General features: G+C 37.1%; 1 protein-coding gene across 8 annotated transcripts in view; it reads right to left on the bottom strand.

The window, feature by feature from the left end:
• Positions 1-21,117, bottom strand: part of CCDC171 (coiled-coil domain containing 171) — a 302,971-nt gene that overhangs the window by 235,929 nt on the left and 45,925 nt on the right. For all 8 annotated transcript variants that reach the window (XM_042913069.1, XM_042913067.1, XM_042913074.1 and 5 more), the window contains 2 exons: positions 4,760-4,852; positions 409-569 (listed from right to left, as the gene is read on the bottom strand). In XM_042913069.1, coding sequence (XP_042769003.1) covers positions 409-569; positions 4,760-4,852 — 254 coding nt within the window. The remainder of the gene's footprint in view (positions 1-408; positions 570-4,759; positions 4,853-21,117) is intronic.

Below are 21,117 nucleotides of genomic sequence, written 5' to 3'. Positions count from 1 at the left end.
GCCAAGTGAGCCACAATGCATGCGAGCCACAAAGAGTGGTATTAGTCCTACTGCTATTATGCCCGTAGTTTGAGAAAATCTCAAACATTATCCATCTCCACGTAGCCCTTTGCAGGTGGCCTAGAAATCAAGGTCTTTAAAGATACTGTATTACATCAGTAAATACAAAATACATTAACATATTTATTTTATAGGGTAAAAATTGCATTTCTGAGACCACTTGGAATAGCCATGATACTTCAAAATCCAAAAAAGTAGAGAAGTATAGATCTGTTTTATGAAATCTTTTATCCGTAAACTACCACTGACATCAATGAGAACTACATCTAAAATACTACACATTCATACTTATGTAGGTTTCATAAACCCTTTACATTCACTTAAAGAATTTTACAGTAAAAGACTTACAAATTTAATTTTGCAAAGCTCTCTTGTGCATTATGCTTTTCTCGCTCATATGCACTTTCAACTTCTTTGAATTCATTCTTGATCATTTCCAAGTCAGCAACAGCTTCTGCCTGGCTGGCCTTCTCGACCTGCAAAGCTCCTTCAAGGTCTCGAATCCGTAACTACCAGATGTCAGAGAAGTAGTTAAAGCAAGGAAGGAAACGCTAGCGTCAGTCAAATTGAACAGCGTAATTTATCAGTAGCAGATCATCATTTACCTAAACTTCTTCCTTTCTGCTTTGGTTTAAAAAGGAAAATAAACAAAAGACAGTGTATTCCCTTTCTGAACATGTTTAATGGAAGGAAGAGTGGAAGAATAGTTAACTGTGCTACGGAAATGCCTTATCAAAGTGCCTAATTTCGACCTACAAATCCACGTTCAAAACTTTGTATGAAACATAATAAAATGAGTGGTTTTTGAAAACAAAAGCAAAGAATTCTTCCCCTCTTAAGAGAAACACCGTTACATTAACATCGTTAGAATCTCAATAAAGTTTTACTCCTAGAGGTTTCTTACTGTTGACAAGTAAAACTTTTATTACCGAATAATACTATTTGACTAAAATATTTGTAAATGTGGGATATCTAGGATTTGCCTCAAAGTGATATAGGGATGGGAGTAGACAGGGGCAATAAATAAAAAACATGATTGGCCCGAGGTAAATCTTGAAGTGATGGCTACACAGGAAGCTCATTGTTCAATTCTCTCTACTTCTGCATATACCTGAAACTTTATATAATAAAACACTTTAAAAACTGGATTCCATGTAAACAATGACAGCAGAACAGAGGAACAAAGCAGTATATTCCCATAAAAGAAGAATATGCAGCGGTAAAAAAAAAAAAAAAAAAAAGTTACAAAACAACTTCTGAGGGGCACCTGGGTGGCTCAGTCAGTTAAGCATCTGGCTTCGGCTCAGGTCATGATCTCCCAGTTCATGAGTTCGAGCCCCACATCAGGTGAGCTCGAGCCCTGCTTCGGGCGAGCCCCACTTCTCTCTCTGCCCCTCGTTCACTTGCACCCTCTCTCTCTCTCTCTCAAAAAAAAAAAAAAAGAGTTTTTGAAAAGGAAGTTCTCTATGTGGTTCTCTATGTAGGGTTAACATATATCAATAAAGCAAAGTCCAGATAAAGTCTATATTTTGGGTAAACAAGTGGAAAAAATAAGAATAAGTAAGAGGCAATTGGGTAGATTGAAGGGAGACACAGGAGTGAAAGCAAGAGTTCTCATCCATTTAATATTGTTTTGATTTCTGAACTATGTTTTACCTTCTTCAGAAAATTAAGTTAAAAACAAAAATTAGAACGCTAAGTTCAAAAAAAGGGGGGTGATAGAAAACGCTTTATACTAGATAGAAAATCGGCTTCAGAATCCTAAAGCTCACGTTTAAATTCTAGCTCTACAAATTAACTTAGGTGACCTCTGGCATATTACTAAACCTCCAAAAACCTGAGGTTCCTCACCTGTAAACAGTAAATCATCATCATCATCCTCATAAACAGACTATCTACAGAGTTGCTACAAAGATCTAATGAGATAATATTTATCTAATATCAATATATACTTAATATCACATATGAATACATAATATTTGTTTAATAAATGTTTGAATAAATATTATTAAGCACTTAATATGTGCCAGGCAATGACCTAGTGCTCAAGGTATTATATGATAATCATGAAAATAGACAGTCTTAGTTCTTGAAGAGCTCCTAGTCTTTAGGAGAGGAGAGACCACACGAGAATATGTAAGTGGCTCCTGTCACAGAAACAGGCACAAAGGGCCATGAAATCAGAGAAAAGCTCTGAACAAGCCTCATGGGGACGGCAAAAGACAATCTGAAGTAAAAAAGATGAAGTCACCAAGAAATGAAGCCTAGGACAACATAAAAATGTTCTTAAACTAATCCATACAAAAAATAATCACCAGAATTATTATTTGTAATTATCCAAAAATATTTTGGAATAACTGAAACATTCTTACACTAACGTAAGGAAATAGAATAGATATGGAGATACAACCTGGTAATTTTTGAGATTCGGTCTTTTAAACTTTCTTTTTCTTTTTTTTTTTTTTCAATTTTTTTTTTTATGTTTATTTATTTTTGAGAGAGACAGAGCATGAGCAGGGGAGGGGCAAAGAGAAAGGGAGACACAGAATGAAGCAGGCTCCAGGCTCTGAGCTGTCAGCATGGAACCCGACACGGGGCTGGAACTCATGAACCCCAAGATCGTGACCTGAGCCAAAGTCGGAGACTTAACTGACTGAGCCACCCAGGCGCCCCTAAACTTTATTTTTCTCTGCTATTTTGTCTAAATCCAATGTTTACAAGTAAAATAATAAATCTGGACAACATTTTCTTCTATCTGCATTGCTATCTCCTTTCAGAAAATAAGCACACTCAATCACAAAGGACAAATCAATCCAACTGAAAGAGAAGTAGTTTTCAAATTACTAATTGAGTCAACTCTCTGACTCTACTTTCTCATTTTTATGATATAGCATCTAAACAAACTTAACTACAGTTTATGATAAAATGGTGATTCATTACAACTATTTAGTAGTCTCATTTGTCTCATTTGCTTTTAAACTAATCTGAAACTGAATTTTACTAGATATACCTCACTGAAAATACTTGTCGGTATTTATAGATGTGTATGGTTCAAATATAAACTTTGGCTTTTTTTCACAGTCAAAACCCTAGGTTAAATATGAAATATTAATGTATATGAGTAAAAACTATACATGTAATAATTATTTTTATAGCTATTAACTATATATACATCCAGGTATAAATTATAACTACAATGAAAAACTTAATTTCTGAATTGTACTTCTTTCATAACTTAAAACTTTAGCCTTATTGCTTATTTTTGGGTGATTTAATCTTTTTTTTTTTTTTTTTAAAGAAAAGCTTAACTTGTACAAGTTTGCCTAAAATACAAACACTCAAATACATGGGCCTGAGAATTTTGCAGGTAAAGGAGGCATTTCATTAAAGATAAAAGTAAAAAAATAATTTATTATAAATTTCTTATGAGCTTAGTTACGCCCTATATTAAGACATGTTTAAACAATAAGGTAAAACTTCGCAAGTTTTATTAATTAACATTTAATATAAGGGAAAGTGTATGTCTTAAAAAAAAATCCAAATTATATTAAGGAACTTAGGGGCACCTGGCTCAGTCGGTAGAGCATACAACTCTTGATCTCAGGGTCATGAGTTCAAGCCCCACACTGGGTATGGAGTCCACTTTAGAAACATTAAATTAAGGAATTTAGATTTCTGGAACTTTATGTGAGACTTGATTTATATACAACAAGCTATGGGCCAGACTTGGTCCATGCACAGTAGTTTGCCAACCCCCAGCTGGAATGCCTTCACTTCTCTTAGAAATTCCTTCTCATTCTAAAACCTAAAGGACACCTTCCTTTAGGATGCCTTCAATTAATTCCCCTCTCACATTTAATCTTTATTATGCCCTGTAGTATTTTAGTATTTGATATTTCTATCCACACATTTATCTGTGTATCTGTATAGATGTACAGGTATAGATACAAATATACAGTATTTCTGGTAATGAAATGTAAGTTCCAAAAGGAGTTCTTTCACCTTTATCCCTTGGGTTTTTTTTTTTTTTTACGTTTATTTATTGGGGGGGGGGGGGGAACAAATGGGGGAGGGGCAGAGAGGCGGGGGGGGAAGAGGATCCAAAGCTCTGCACTGACAGCAGGGAATCTGACGCCAGGCTCAAATTCACAGAACCATGAGATCATGACCTGACCCAAAGTTGTACTCTCAACTGACTGAGCCACCCAGGTGCGCCCCACCTTCAGCTCTTAATACAGTGATAAGTAATGTGCACAGGATATACACACGATAAATCAAGGTGCTTATTTTTTCAGTGTTTTCAAAAAAGAAATTCAACCCATGGTTGTTGATAAAAAGAATACTCTGATCAGTAAATCTTTCTGTAATAGGCCAGAGGGTAAATATTTTGGACTTTGCCGGCCATAAGGTCTCTGTCACAACCACCCCCCCTTGCCACTGCAGCACAGAAGCCCCACAGACAAGACAAAACCTCCCTCGAACAGGCAAAGGGTGAGATTTAGCCTGTGGGCTGTAGTGTGTCAACCCCTCCTCTAATATAGTAAAAACCATCCTCAACTATATCCTGATACGAATAGGATAATGAGTGCCTTAACAATATGCTACCCATCCTAAACGCACACCTTAGCTCTCTGAACAGAATCCCACTTTTCCCTGCCTAATAAAATCCATACCAAAAAAATTTTGGCTTAGGCTTTACCTGAATAATTTCAGAATTAAATTTTGACTCCAAATGTGCTGCTCTTTCTGCTTCAATATTTTCTTCTAATTTCCTCACTCTTAGAGTAGTTGCCTGAAAACAAATTCAAAGGTTAAGCTCACAAACATTGGTGTTTATTTATTTAAAAAAAAACATTTTTTTAACGTTTTATTTATTTTTGAGACAGAACATGAACAGGGGAGGGTCAGCGAGAGGGAGACACAATCTGAAACAGGCTCCAGGCTCTGGGCTGTCAGCACAGAGCCCAATGCGGGGCTCGAACTCACGGACCGCGAGATCATGACCTGAGCCGAAGTCGGCCGCTTAACCGACTGAGCCACCCAGGCGCCCCAGACATTGGTGTTTAAAGTGGACATGGATCTTTGCAACAACATGGACGCAGCTACAATGCTGAGCAAAACAAGTCACTCAGAGAAAGACAAACACCATATGATTTCACTCACGTGTGGAATTTAAGAAACAAAACAAATTGGGGTGCCTGGGTGGCTCAGTCGGTTAAGGCTCCGACTTCGGCTGGGGTCATGATCTCGCGGTCCGTGAGTTCGAGCCCCACGTCCGGCTCTGTGCTGCCGGCTCAGAGCCTGCAGCCTCTTCAGATTCTGTGTCTTTCTCTCTCTCTCTCTGGCCCTCCCTGCTCACACTCTGTCCCTCAAAAATAAATCAACGTTAAAAAAAAAATTTTTAAGAAACAAAACAAATGAATCCAGGGGAAAACAAAAGAGAGACAAATAAAAAAACAGACTTAACTATAGAGGATAAACAGATGGTTGGTGACCAGAGGGGAGGGGGGTGTGGGGAGGAGGGTGGGGGGGATGGGTGAAATAGGTGAAGGGGATTAAAAGCACACTCATCATGATGAGCACTGAGGAATGTATAAAACTGTGGAATCACAATATTGTACACCTGAAACTAATATAACACTGTATGGTAACATACTGGAATTAAAATTAAAAACTTTTTTTTTAAGTGGATATAAATCACACTTTAGATTACCGTAGCCTCATTTTAACTGCTTTTCTAAGATTGTAAAAGACATGGTAAAAAAACGTGTGAAAATCATGCTCAGGAAGAATACTCCAGTCCTTGCTTTTTTTTTTCTTTTTTATTGATGTATAATTTATATGTAATAAATGATATGCATTAAAAGTGTGTAATTTGGAGCACCTGGGTGGCTCAGTTGGTTGAGCGGCCAGCTTCAGCTCAGGTCATGATCTCACAGCTCTAAGGCTCGTGAGTTCAAGCCCCGCATCAAGCTCTTTGCTGACAGCTCAGAGCCTGGAGCCTGTTTCAGATTCTGTGTCTCCCTCTCTCTCTGTCCCTGCCCTGCTCACGCTCTGTCTCTGTCTCTCTCAAAAACAAATAAACATTTTTTAAAAAGTGTGTAATTTGATAAGTGTATATACACACACATGAAGTCACTGCCATAATCAAGATAAGAAATATTTCCATGACGCCTACAAGATTCCTTCTATCTCTTGGTAATTTCTTCCAGCCCTTCACACCCCACCCCCATCTCCAAGTAACAACTGATCTGGTTTTGTCACTATTAATCACTTTGTATTTCCCAGAATTTCATAGAGATTGAGTCATACAGCATATATTCTGTATCGTCTGGCTTCTTTCTCCCAGCATAACTATTTTGAGATTCACCATGTGGTTGCGTTTATCAACCGTCTATTCCTTTTTATTGTTAAAGTGTTCCACTGTGTTGATACACCACAACTGACTTATCTGTTCACCAGTTTACGTACATTTGAGTTGTTTCCAGTATAGGCGTTTACAAATGAAACTATGAGCTTTTGTGCACACGTCTTTGTAAGGGCATGTACTTTGACTTCTTGGGGGTAAACAGTGAAGGGAAGAATGACAGGGTCATGTGGTAGGTGTATGTTTAATGTCTTATGAAACTCCCAAACTTTTCTGAATTGTTTATAATTTTATACACCCTCAACAACACTTGGCATGGTCAATTTCTGTTTTTTCGTTTTTGGGAGCAGGGTGATTTAAGACATTCCAATAGGCATGTAATGGTATTCCATTTCAGTTTCAATTTGCATTTCCCTAATGACAGATGACATTGAGCATCTTCTCACATATTTATTTACCATCTGTATACCCTCTTTGGTGAAATATCTACTCGGATCTTTTCCCCATTTTTTAATTAGGTTGTTTTCTTATTATTGATTGAGTTTTGAGAGTTCATTATACAATCTGGATACAAGTCATTGACTGGATATGTGATTTGCAAACATTTACTCCAAGTCTATAGTTTGTCTTTTTGTTAACAGTGTCTTTCACAAAGCAAAAGTTTTCAGGGTACCTGGGTGACACAGTTAGTTAAGCAACCGACTCTCGGTTTTAGCTCAGGTCACGATCTTGCAGTTCGTGAGTTGGAGCCCCACGTTGGGCTCTGCACTGACAGCACAGAGCCTACTTGAGATTCTGTGTCTCCCTCTCTCTCTGCCCCTCCCCCACTCATCCCCCCCCCCCAAATAAATAAACTTTAAAAAAGTTTTCATTATAATGAAGTCCAATTTATTAATTTTCAGATAGGGGTCAACTTCTGGCCAGAATCAGAAGTCAAGAGCTCTATTTTTGAATGCCATTTTTGCTCAGAAAATGCAACCCTGGGAAGCACTGGATTCCTAGTCCCAAAGCGGTCACTGGTCATGACCAAAAGCCTGTTGGGGGCAAGGACGGCTATAGATGTTTCAGGGTAACAGTAGCAAAGAAAAGCCATGCCTAGAGTCTTGTCTGTCAAATAAAGATGGTTCAATAGTGATGGAGTAAGACATTACTAATTTGATTTCCTTTTCAAATAAAATTTGGACAAGAAAGAAGTTTCTATTAATTATATTTACTTTATCATTTAGCCTAAGCTGAAGTTTTTAAAAAAAATTTTTTTTTAATGTTTATTTATTTTTGAGAGAGACAGAGACAGAATACGAGTAGATTAGGGGCAGAGAGAGAGGGACACACAGAATCCGAAGCAGGCTCCAGGCTCCCAGTGTCAGCACAGAGTCCGACGTGGGGCGTGAACTCACGAGCTGTGAGATCGTGACCTGACCCGAAGTCGGACGCTCAACCGACTGAGCCACCCAGGCGCCCCAAAGCTGAAGTTTTTTAAAGGCCCAACTTGATTAATTTGATTTTTCCTCTTTCCTCCTACCCTTTCCTTATTTCCTTTTTTTTTTTTTTTTTTGCAGAGACAGTAATGTAATGAATCACACAGGGAGGAGCATAAATAAAAACTGGATAATTCACAAATGATCAAGCAGTCTGTGAATATGTAAGAAATGACAAGTTTTTTTTGAGCAAAGCATGTTCCTATGATGTCTTGTTTTAGAGTAGAGCAAAAACACAAATATCCCTTCTTCTCTAGAGGACTTTGTAGTCCTTTTGCTACTAATAGCCTTCATAGTCAAGAAGCAATTCTGCTTCGACAGTCAATCACTCCGTTTCACAAATATGAAACTCACAAAATATTTTTTTATACCGACTTATGTGCTTTAGTTAGATTTTGCCATCCTATCAATAATATTTCTTAGTGAGTTACTAGAAAAGACTTTTTTCCAGAGGGCAGAAAAAGCAGTAAGTCCAAATGTGATCTTTTGGGTCTAAATTGAATTTAAATCCAAAACAATAAAATGATTTTTTTAAATTAGTAGAATACAGTATCTTTAAAGGTAAAATCTGACATTTATACCCTATACTGCTACAGTATTTTGAAATAACGGGCATTCCACTGAAAGATGAAACTGGTAAATATTCATAATTTAGTCTGACAACTCAAGACTCAAGATTCAAAAAAACGGGAAATGAGGAAATATAAAACTAAAGAGGAGTGCCTGGATGGCTCAGTCAGTTAAACATCCAACTCTTGATTTCCACTCCAGTCATGATCTCACAGGCCCTGGGATCAGGCCCCACGTTAGCCTCAGCTCTCACAGTGCAGAGCCTGCTTGGGATTCCCTCTCTTTTCCTCTCTTACCCCTCCCTCACTTGTGCACATATGTGCTCTCTCTCTCTCTCTCTCAAAATAAATAAAAATAAACTTAAAAAAAAAACTAAAGAGTTATTATTACTTTTTTAGGTGTAATAATAATTGGTATTGTGGCACCTGGCTGGCTCAGTCAGTAGAGCATGCAACTCTTGATCTCAGGGTCATGAGTTCAAGCCTCACATTGGGCATAGAGTTTACTTAAAAAAATTTTTTTTAATAATTAGTATTTTTTAACTCCTATCTCTTTGAAATACATACTAACATGTTCATGGATGAAATTATATGACGTCTGGATTTGCTTTAAAATAATAAACTGGGGGTGGGGTGCCTGGGTTGCTCAATCGGTTAAGTGACTGACTCCTGGTTTTGGTTCAGGTCATGATCTCACGGTTTGTGAATTCGAGCCCCATGTTGGGCTCCACACTGTCAGTGTGGAGCCTGCTTGGGATTCTCGCTCTCTCTCTCTCTCTCTCTCTCTCTCTCTTTCTCAAAATAAATAAATAAACTTTAAAAATAATAATAAACCGGGGGTGAGGAAGGGAAGCTGATAATCATGAAATAATGTTGGCCATCAGTTGATCATTCTTGAAGCTGAGTAATAGGCACATGAAGTTCATTTTAGTATTCTGCTGACTTTCACAGATGATTGAAATTTTCCATACTGAAAAACATTTTAAAACAGCAACAAGGGGCGCCTGGGTGGCGCAGTCGGTTAAGCGTCCGACTTCAGCCAGGTCACGATCTCGCGGTCTGTGAGTTCGAGCCCCGCGTCAGGCTCTGGGCTGATGGCTCGGAGCCTGGAGCCTGTTTCCAATTCTGTGTGTCTCCCTCTCTCTCTGCCCCTCCCCCGTTCATGCTCTGTCTCTCTCTGTCCCAAAAATAAATAAAAAACGTTGAAAAAAAAAAAAAAAAAAAAAAACCAGCAACAAAAGCAAAGGAAGTATGGTGGGGAAGTATGGTACTGGTATCATTATTTACCAACAAAATTGTATTCTGACCAGAAAAGATCATTAAAATAAACTAAGCCATTCATTCCTAAGCAAAAAAGGTCAGTGGGAAGGTGAGACTTTGAACCAGTCAATTCCTACCTATATTGTCAAAATATTAAGATATATCAAATAAAATATTCCATTCATACTCATTACCACCTGTCTCAAAACATGTTTCACACCAAACATTAGTCCCATGGAAAGTTATTAGCTATTATATGAAAAAGCAATTTCACCATCATAAGGTGACAGACAGAATTAAAGCCAATTTTACTAAAGCACTTTCCAAAAAGTTAACATGATCTTGAAAAGTTAGAGCAAAGTTGGAAAACTCACATTTCCTGATGTCAAAACTACTACAAAGCTACAGTGATTGAAACAATGTGGAACTGGCATAAGAACAGACCTATAGATCTACAGAAAAGAACTGAGAGTCCATAAATACATCCCTGCATCAATGGTCAATTGATTTTTGACAAGGGAGCCTAGACCATTCTATGAGAAAGAATCATTTTTTTATTAAGCAGTGCTGAGGCAATGGGATATACACACTCAAAAGAATAAATGTGGACCCCTAAGTCATATAATATATAAAAATGAATTCAAATGGATCAATGGCATAAATATAAGAGCTAAAACCATAAAACTCTTAGAAGAAAACATAGAATTTTATGACCTCAGATTTGGCAACAGATTCTGAAATACAACACCAAAAGCATGAGTAACAAAAGAAAAAAAAAATTGGACTTCATAAAAATTTTAAATTTTGAGCATCAAAGGACATTATAAAAAAGTGAAAGGCAACCTAGAGGACAGAAGATATTTATAAATCATGTATCTGATAAGAGTCTAGTTTGCAGAATATACAAAGAGCTGTTACAATAAAAAGACAAACAACACAATTTAAAAAATTAGTAAAGGGCTTGAATAGACATTTCTCCAAAAAAGATATGAAAATGACAAGTATATCAAATGATGGCCAACACTATTAGTCATCAGGGAAATACACATCCAAACCACAAAGAGATATATCTTCATGCATGTGAGGCTAGTTATAATTTTAAAAGTGGAAAATCACAAGCATTGGTGAGGATGTAGAGAAATTAGAGACACCTCATAAATTACCGGTGGGAATATGAACTGGTGCCACCACTATGGAAAACGGTTTCTGAGTTTCTTAAAAAGTCACACAGAGTCACCATATCCAGCATTTCCATTCCTGGGTATATACCCCCAGAAAAATAAAAACATGTGCAAAGAAAAACTTGTACACAAATGTTCACATCAGCATTTTTCATAACCACCAAAAAGTAGAAACAGTTCAAATGTCCATCAACTGATGAATGATGAACAAAATATGGTGTATCCCTATAATAGAATATGATTCAGCCAAAAAACATTCAGTACCAATACCTGCTATAACACATATGAACCTTGAAAATATATGTTAAATGAAAGAAACCAGACACAAAGAGACTATGTATAGTATGACTTCATTTATATGAAATTTCCAGGATAGGCAAATCCATAGGGATAGAAAGTGTGTTAGTGATTGCCAGTAGCTAGGGAGGGAGGGAGGAAGGAGCAGTGATTGCTAATGGACATGAAGTAGTGAGAATGTTCTGGAATTAGAGAGTGGTAATGGTTGCACAACTTTGTGAATATACTAAAAATATACTTTAAAAGGATGAATGTTACAATATGTGAAATATATCTTAACAAAAAATAAAAAGAATCCTGAGTATGAGAACCAAAGACAATGTCAAAGAAGTGACAGCCCCCTAAGGCAACTTCATAATTTCTGAAAAAAATTCCCTCTAAATGCTGACTTTGATCCTTAGACCAGGGATCCCCATTGGTTTTAGGTATAAAGCATGGTATCTACTATAGCAGAAAAACTCTTATATTTAGCCAGATTAAAATGAGCATTACTCTAGGTAGGCCCAATACTAGTTTAAATCTTTTTTCTTTAATTTTCTTAATGTTTTATTTACTTTTAGGAGAGAGAGAGAGAGAGAAAGAGAGAGCAAATGGGGGGAAGGGCAGAGACAGGGAGACACAGAATCCAAAGCAGGCTCTAGGCTCTGAGCTGTCTGCCCAGAGCCCGATGTGGGGCTTGAACTCAGAAACCGTGTGATCATGACCTGAGTAGATGTTGGTCACTTAACCAATTGAGCCACCCAGGTGCCCCTAAAAAAATTTTTTATTGTAAACTCTACAAAATGCTCAGCTTAGATTCTGTAAGTCAGAAGAAGCCTAACCAGTCACAAGAAAATAGCCCATAGGCACTGAAAACAAAAAATTAGAACCAAAAAAAAAAGTTAATAAAGACAGAGGGAAGAAACCAATCTAACAATTTTTTTTCAGATTCCAAAAATCATATGCATAAGCTTCTCTTGTCAAAATAATAGTCTTATATTTTATAAAATACAGAATATTCAGTGAATTCTATGATAAAAGAATCAACAATTCACGTCTTCTTTTCATTTCTTATGTATATGTTATGTCATATTAATTAATTAGTCATCTGATTTACACTCCAAAAGTCAAGGAGAGGCTCTGTTATTCCTGCCCAGGCCAAAACTAAATGGGTTGAAATAATATGCCAGAGATCACATCTTTATTTTCATACCTTCCTGCTTTGAATGGATGTCCAGAAGAAAACAACTCTATCAACTGTTATTACTAAAACTATCAATTAATCAGTAAGGACAGAAAAAAAATCTTCAAATCTTTGAACAAACTTCCAAAAGTGGACTTTGTTGATAGACATAATTAAATTAAGGCCCGCCTAATAATTTTTTTTTTTCCATCTCCTAGTCTGGTGAATTAAGTCTTATATCCAGCAGAGGGTGCTAGAGGAACATCAACGTGCTGTTCACAAAAAAATTTTTTTTTCCAATACTAAGAGAACCAGTACAATCATGAACTGTCTCATTAGTATCCAGTCCTAACATACTCTACAAAGCAAGGGCAAAAGTGGTAACGGGATTCAGGTTAAAATACAAAAATCAACACAAATTCATACATACCACAGGTCAATTTAAGCATACACAGGTTTGCCTATAATGCAGTACTACACTATCCTATGTTTGTTCCTTAACACTACGAACAAGAGTTCTTTATCTAACACAACATGAGCACGTATTTTATCATGTATTAGCTAATTTTTGTGACCTTTCCTACTGCAATATACTGCCAAGAGATCTTTATTTCAATAAATACTATATATCCATCATAACTATTTCATTATTTTATGATTTACATTTCATTCAATCGTGTTCAGCCCAATTAGATAATCTACTTCACTTTTAAAAAGTGAGTGTTTGTTGTTTGAAGAAGGTAGTTTAGAGAAGGATGTCTCTGGCTCAATCCCTTGGTACATGTTATTTTATCATAACACAGGGTATAAGCCGCCAGCTCCAATTCAGCAGCAGAACTAACCAAACATTTCCAGACCACATTTGCTCTCTGCACCACATCTGCTCCTGTGGCTTCCATGGGCCTGTTTCAAAAGTTTCACAAAAGTTATGAAAACGTGCACGTACACTGCTGAAAGACTGAGCAAAAACACCCGCTCCTACTACATTATTTTCTCCTCAAATAGAATATAAGCAGCTCAGAGGGTAGCAGTGAACTTAAAGGAATTAGTCAAGCAGCAAAGCTCTGATACGCCAAATTTAGCTCACTAAAATGAACAAGACAACTAGGGGAGGAAATGTCACAAAAGTGCATACTAGGGATTTCTCAGTAGTACATTACACAGCACCGTTTCCAAAACAGTTGCACAAAGTTTACCCCAGAATGTCAACAGCTGTAAAAATAGAAAGTGGCTGTTTATTGAACTCTTTTTCCAGATTTTATCACCTGGTATTTCCCACTAATGGACACTTTCACAGTAACCAATAGAGTAATAATCCATCTTCAAGAAGATAATTCTAAGGAACTGAATCATCATAGACTGATTAATCATTATTTTAGTGGTAAGTGTATTTTGTTACATTTTAGTGACTGCAAATAATTTTTTATACGTGTGCAAACAATTAACTGCAATACTTATTCCTACCTGGGGTGGAGGGGAAGTAGTTACTGTACTTTGAGAATTTTTTCTTGAGAGAGAGAGAGAATATGTGTGTGCCCATGAGCATGGATGAGCGGGGAAGGGGCAGAGAGGGAGAGAGAAAATGTAAGGCAGGCTCCATGCCAGGCGCGAGTCCCACGGTGGATCTCACGACAATGAGATCAGACCTGAGCTGGACACTTAACTGACTGAGCCACCTAGACGCCCCTGTACTTTGAGGCTTTAAAGTGAAGATCTCAAAGTATTTTTTATTATCAGAAACAAAAATCTTAAAGGGTCAAGGTCTCTAAGTATTTGACAAGTATTTGAACAACAGAAGCCCCACAATACCATATCACTTAAACTGAGTCAAATATTAAAGGACTGTAACAAAGAAAATCTGTGAGTCCTTTGCTGTTTATTATCCTGCGGGCACCTGGCTGTCTGAATCAGTAGACATGCGACTCTTGATCTTGGGATCATGAGTTCGAGTTCATTTAATCTAATTAATTAAATCCAATTTAATTTAAAAAATAAGCATAAATAGGAGTGCCTGGGTGGCTCAGTTGGTTAAGCATCCAACTTTGGCTCAGGTCACAATCTCGCGGTTCATGGGTTCAAGCCCCACATCAGGCTCTGTGCTGACAGTGCAGAGCCTGCTTGAGCATCTCTCTCCCCCTCTGTCTCTGCCCCTACCCACTCGTACTTTCTCTCTCTCTCAAAATAAATAAACTTAAAATAAATAAATACATACATACATAAAAATATAAATAAAATCACACAGCAGTTTCAAGAAATAGGCGAATGTACAAACATTCAGAGCCCTCTATGCCCATCATCTCAACCATGGTTCACTGCGCAGTTTTAGGAGAGGAAACACGAAGCTAGTCACTGAGGGCAGCAACAGTCAGGGCCTTAACAGTTTCAGAACAGACACAGGAAAGCAACCTGATGACTACAGGAATCAACTGGAAAATACAGCAGCACATTTGTATTCACCAGGAGTGAATAATGAAGTCTATCATTCAGACCGTAAAACAGCTTAATGGAAAAAAAGAGCTTTTATTACTTTTACATATAATAAAAGAAACCACAAAAAATGAAAATAGGAAATTTCAGGGACAGAATTGACACAACACAAATTCTGGTCATAAATTAATTTAGCATCTCTAAAAATCACCTTTACCTTTCCTGGTAACAAAAACTGCAGTATTCAACAAATTTTTTAATAAACTCCCAATTTTAAAGTCCATTACGCACATAAAAACAAAAATATGTAATACTTCTAAGCACAATTACATAACCCAGGTGATTTCATTGTTTACCTACCTTATAATTAGTAATGAACACAAATAAGTGTTTAAAAATAATTCCTACAAACACATGATGCCTTTAAAAAGTGAAATCAGATAAGGTTGGCTTCACGGACAATAGGAAAGGTGAGGTACATTTTTCGTTACCTTTTTCACTTGAGTATAGTACACATACAGAGAAAAAAGCTACTCTACCCTGCTTTCTGTTACTATGACACAGAATATGACTGACAGAAGCAATTCAGAATTTATTTGCAGGCTGTTCTCACTCCACTGTAATCTTCGCAAGACTCCTCAGTCCTCTCGCTATTAGGTTTGCATCTTCTCTTTTCTCTGTTCTTATTGAGTTAAGTTTATTTCCCATGATAAAAAAAAAAAAAAAAAAAAAAGGCTCCCCTAGTTGTAAAGAGGTTTATAAAAGCCACAGATATTTCTTTTTCCAGTTCACTTTTCCCTTGGTTCTGTGGTATCCAGCACCACATTTATAAAATTGGATTGGGAGTTTGCTTTCTTTTTTTAAATCTCGAAACCACTGATCCGTGTTAAGATGATTAAGCCACACAGTGGTATATAGTTTATCAGATTTTTTAATACAAATTATATATGTATATATAAACTGCTTTGATCCAAGCATGTTAAGAAATCACCGTTTTATGAAATACAACTGTTAGAAAACTTCACTGAAATTTAAAACACTGATTAGGCTACACATCTGTTGTATTAGTTGCTTAAATGTAATACTATTAACGTTAGATAATATGTTCTATTAAATGAAAATGTTAACAATTTCCCTCTGTATTAACATTATTGTCTCATTTATGTTTATATTAATCTTCATATTTCATGTATCTTGTAGTAATCCTTTTTTAAAAAAATACCACTGACAATTACTTAAGTCCCTAGAATTACTAATAGTTAATGTCTCCACAATTGAATATAAAAGTAGCATAAAATGCTCTCTAGAAATTTAACTTTTCCTTCACTATGTCACCATCTGGCCAAAAGCCAAGACAAGATATATTCACTTAAATATAAAGCAAAAAAAATTTTTTAAGTTTATTTCGTTTGAGACAGGGAGAGAGTGAGAGACCAAGAACGTGCACACACGGGGGAGGGGCAGAGAAAAGGAGAGAGAGAATCCCAAGCAGGCTCTGTGCCATCAGCGCAGAGCCAGATGCGGGTTTCAAACTCACAAACTATGAGATCATGACCTGAGCCAACATCAAGAGTCGGACGCGTGACCAACTGAGCCACCCAGGTGCCCATATAAAGCAAAATTTTTTTAATTTAAAATTTTAAATGTTTAGGGGCGCCTGGGTGGCTCAGTCGGTTGAGCGTCCGACTTCGGCTCAGGTCACGATCTCGCCGTCCGTGAGTTCGAGCCCCGCGTCGGGCTCTGGGCTGATGGCTCGGAGCCTGGAGCCTGCTTCCAATTCTGTGTCTCCTTCTCTCTCTGCCCCTCCCCCCTTCATGCTCTGTCTCTCTCTGTCTCAAAAATAAATAAACGTTAAAAAAAATTTTTTTTTAAATAATAAAAAAATAAAATAAAATTTTAAATGTTTAAATATAAAGAATTGTAGATGAGTCAGGGGACTATACTGTCCACTTATAAAATTCTTATAAACAGAATAAAAATTGAGAGTATCTGGACTACATTTCAAAGCTTCAAATTCTCCAAAAGCAGAGACCTAGTTATTACCAAAAGTAATTACAGGGTAGCTAAGGAAAAACATAAAGTAAAACTACGCTAAAACAATTTTATGTCTACAACAGCAATCAATAAAAGAAGAAACTGGGGCAAGTTATTTTACAAGGAAAAGTCAATACTGAGTTATCCAAAAACAAATCCTAAAGTTTAGGCATTAGACATTCCCTCAATTCAGTCAAAACTGGCTTTATAAGAATTTTATCAACAACAACAAAACAAAACAAAACACACAACCAAAAAAGACAGAAATCACTGTTATGTAGTATTTCTTCACACCTGTAAGGCAATTAAAATATTTTCAGTGATGATCATAGGGATTTATAACATCCTAAAGTGACTTTTTTTTTTTAAAGTTTACTTATTTAAGTAAGCTCTACACCCAGTGTGGGGCTCAAACTCACAAGCCCGAGAGCAAGAGTCATACGCTCTTCTGAGATCAAGAGCCAGCCAGGCACTTCCTAAAGTGACTTCTAAATAAGGTGTTGTTGTTTTTTTTAATTCTAAGCATATTCAGACTTTATTCTAATCTTTTAATAGGCCATCCATAAGCCACACAATATTTTTAAATGATAATTAAAATACGATGTTTTATTCCCGAATTCATTGGCCTGAAAAAAATGTTCATCACAAGTGATAAATAGGCTAAAAATATTATTTAGAATATAATCTGATTTTTTATTTGTTCTCTAACTTTACATAAAATTAGACCGTGGGTGAGTAATTTTATCTTTGCCACGTTCACACGTGGCATCATCATTGAGAGTTCCTATACACCCCACACCAAGTTTCCCTTATTATTAACATCTGACATTTGTACGGTATGAATAACCCATTAAAATGGACAATGAATCTTAATAGATTTCTCTAATAACATAAAAATGGCCAACAAGCACATGAAGTAGTATTCAATATCATTAGTCATTAGAGAAATGCAAACCAAGACCAAAATAACATTCTATGACGCACCACCCAGCGTGGCTTTCGTCAAAAAGACTGATGATAACAAGTACTGGTGAGGATCTGGAGAAACTGGAACCCTCAGACATTGCTGGTGGAACGCAAAATGGTGCCACCACTGTGCAAAACAGTGCGACAGTCCTCAAAAAATAGAATACAGAGTTACCACATGACCCAGCAACTCCACTCCTAGGTATGTATCCAAGAAAACTGAAAACATGTTCACACAAAAACCTGTACACAAATATCCATAGAGGCATTATTCATAATACTAAAAAGTGAAAACAACACAAATGCCTATCAACTGAGAAATGTATACACAAAATGTGGTATATAATACGATGGAATATTATTCAGTAATAAAAAGGAATGAAGTACTGATACATGATACAACATGGATGAATTGTGGAAACGTCATGCTAAGCAAAGAAGGGCAATCACTTAAGACCACATATTGCATGATGACATTCATAGGAAATGCTCAGAATTGGCAAATCTATAGAGATAGAAAGCAGAGTAGCAGTTGCTTAGGGCTGAGAGAAATGGGTTTTTTTCCTGAGTGGTAAAAATGTTCCTTTATTTATTTAGTTTTTTCTTTGAGAGAGAGAGAGAGACAGAGAGACAGAGAGAATCTTAAGCAGACTCCACAATCAGCATGGAGACCAACATGGGGCTTGATCCCACGATCCTGGGATCATGACCTGAGCTGAAATCAAGAGTCGGATGCTTGATGGGTGAATCTCAATAAAGATTTTTTAAATACCATCAGCATTAGAAGTTTAACGTCCAGTCATCTCCACCTCAAGTAGCCAAACAACTACTCCTTCCTAACCACCATACACACTTGAGGTTTATCATCTGAAGGATGTGAATCTGAACCAGAGGCTGGACATAGGAATACACAGAGAGGGGGTGGGGAGGGGAGTACACAAGACTGAAACCAGGGGAAAGTCTGTGTGCTGAAGAGTATGATATGTGAATTCTCCCTCCATGTCCTTCTTCCATTTTATAACCACCACAGAGCAAACTAGCAGAGCACTCTGCAGAAACTATAACAACACAGAGAAAAGACCTATAACATTCAAAGTTTCACAATGCAATACTTCCCAAAATTCCTTACCATCCCCCATAATTCTACTGCACTGCCTACTCAAAATCTCCCCATGGATGTCTACCAGGCATGCCTATCTAACATACTAAAAGCAAAATCCTGACCACTCCCAAATCTACACCACTTGCATTCTTTGCCAGTTGAGTAAATGGCAATGCCATTCACTTGTTTGCACATGCCAGAATCTTTGGCATTCTCCTTTGCTCCCTCCTTTTTTCTCACAAGCCAGATGCAATTAATTGGCAAATTCTATTGGTTCCATCATCCAAAATACATACAAATCCAACCCCCTCCTCTATGCTATATATCTCATCTAGGTGACTTTAATAGTGTCCTAAGTGGTCTCTTACAAGCTATTTTCCAAAGAGTATAAAGAATGATGCTTTTCAAACAAATCTGAGGAAGCATATCAAGCCTCTGCTCAAAACCTTCCAATGGCTTTCATTTCACTCAGACAAAAGCCAAAGTTCTTACAATGAATTACAGAAGACTGTCAAGGCTAGAAAATCTGCCTACCTTTCTATATCTCCTACTAGCTTCTCCATGTCAGTCCCAATGGCCTACTTGCTATTCTTCAAACACTCCAAGCACACTCACATCTCAAGGCCTTTGTACTTCCTTCTACCTCAAATGCTCTTCCTCCAGGTATCTACATGGCTGTCCCTTTAGGTCTCTACTCAAACACCATCTTATCAAGTCAGCCTTCCATGAACACTACCCTAAAAGGGTAACCATCCTGTCCCATCACTCATTACTTCCCCTAGTCTGATTTATTACTCTCCACAGGGCTTATCATGTTTTGTTTCATTTAATGTGTGATTCTCCCTGACTAGAGTGTTAGCTTCAAGAGGGAAGAGACTTTGTTTTGCTCACTGCTATGCCTCAAGCACCCTAGTGTGCCTAAAACTCCCTATAAATACTGAACAAACAAATGAATACAGTACTCATAGGAACAGGATGCTATAAAAATGGTACAGAAAGGGGTGCCTGGGTGGCTCAGTCAGTTGAGCATCTGACTTCGGCTCGGGTCTTGATCTCGTGGTTTGTGAGTTAGAGCCCTGCGTCGGGTTCTGTGCTGACAGCTCAGACCCTGGAGCCTGCTTCAGATTCTGTGTCTCCTTCCCTCTCTGCCCATCCCCTGCTTGTGCTCTGTCTCTCTCTGTCTCTCAAAAACAAATAAATGTAAGAAAAAAAAATTTTTTAAGTGGTACAGAGAACCAGAGCTCTCAGAAATTAAAAATAAAAAGGAAAATATTCAATTAGAAGATTAGAAAGTAAAGTCAAGTAAATCTCCCAAGAAGCCACAATAAGTAAAAAACAAAGAGAAAGACAACAGAAAGGTTAAAAAAAAAAAAAAAAAAAAAAAAGTAAAACATCAATCCAGTTGGTCTAACATTTGAATAATAAAAGCCTGAGAAAGAACAAAAACAAAACAAAACAAAAAAACCCTGAGGAAAAAATCATGAAGAAATAACACAAGAGAATTCCTCAAAATGAAGGACATGAGTTTCCTAACTAAAATGCTCACCGTGCCCCCGCCCCTGCCTGCATTGAATAAAAAAGATCTATACTAAGAAACATTGTTTATGTTTGATGTTCTGCACCTGCAGAGTCAGTGGGAACTCTATACCACAAATAATTTGGAGTCTTTACAAATACAAGGAACAAACAAAACTATAGATGGAGAATCTGTAGATTAAAGGAGATTCATGGGGTGCCTGGGTGGCTCAGTTGGTTAAGCAATTGACTTCAGCTCAGGTCATGATCTCACAGTTCGTGGGTCCGAGCCCTGCGTCGGGCTCTGTGCTGACAGCTCAGAGCCTGGAGCCTGTTTCAGATTCTGTGTCTCCCTCTCTCTCTGCCCCTCCCCAGCTCACACTCTGTCTCTCTTTCACTCTCTCTCAAAAATAAATAAACATTAAAAAAAAATTTAATTAAAAAAAAAGAGATTCACAAAACATATCAACCAATTGTAATGTATAGACCTAATTGGAACTCTGACTTAAACCCCAATCTTACACACGTTTTTGCTGTTTATGAAGCAATTTGAAGTCTGAATAATGCCTGGATATTTGACTGAATTAAGTAATCACTGTCAATTCAGGTTTGATGTTGATAATGTGGCTGTAAATAAAGACACCTTATTTCTTAGTCACAATGAAATACTTATGGTTAAAATAATCTGATGCCTGGGAT

The sequence above is a fragment of the Panthera leo genome, chromosome D4 (assembly GCF_018350215.1).
Source record: "Panthera leo isolate Ple1 chromosome D4, P.leo_Ple1_pat1.1, whole genome shotgun sequence".
Taxonomy (NCBI): Eukaryota; Metazoa; Chordata; class Mammalia; order Carnivora; family Felidae; genus Panthera; species Panthera leo.
This window is presented reverse-complemented; position numbering and strand designations above follow the sequence as displayed.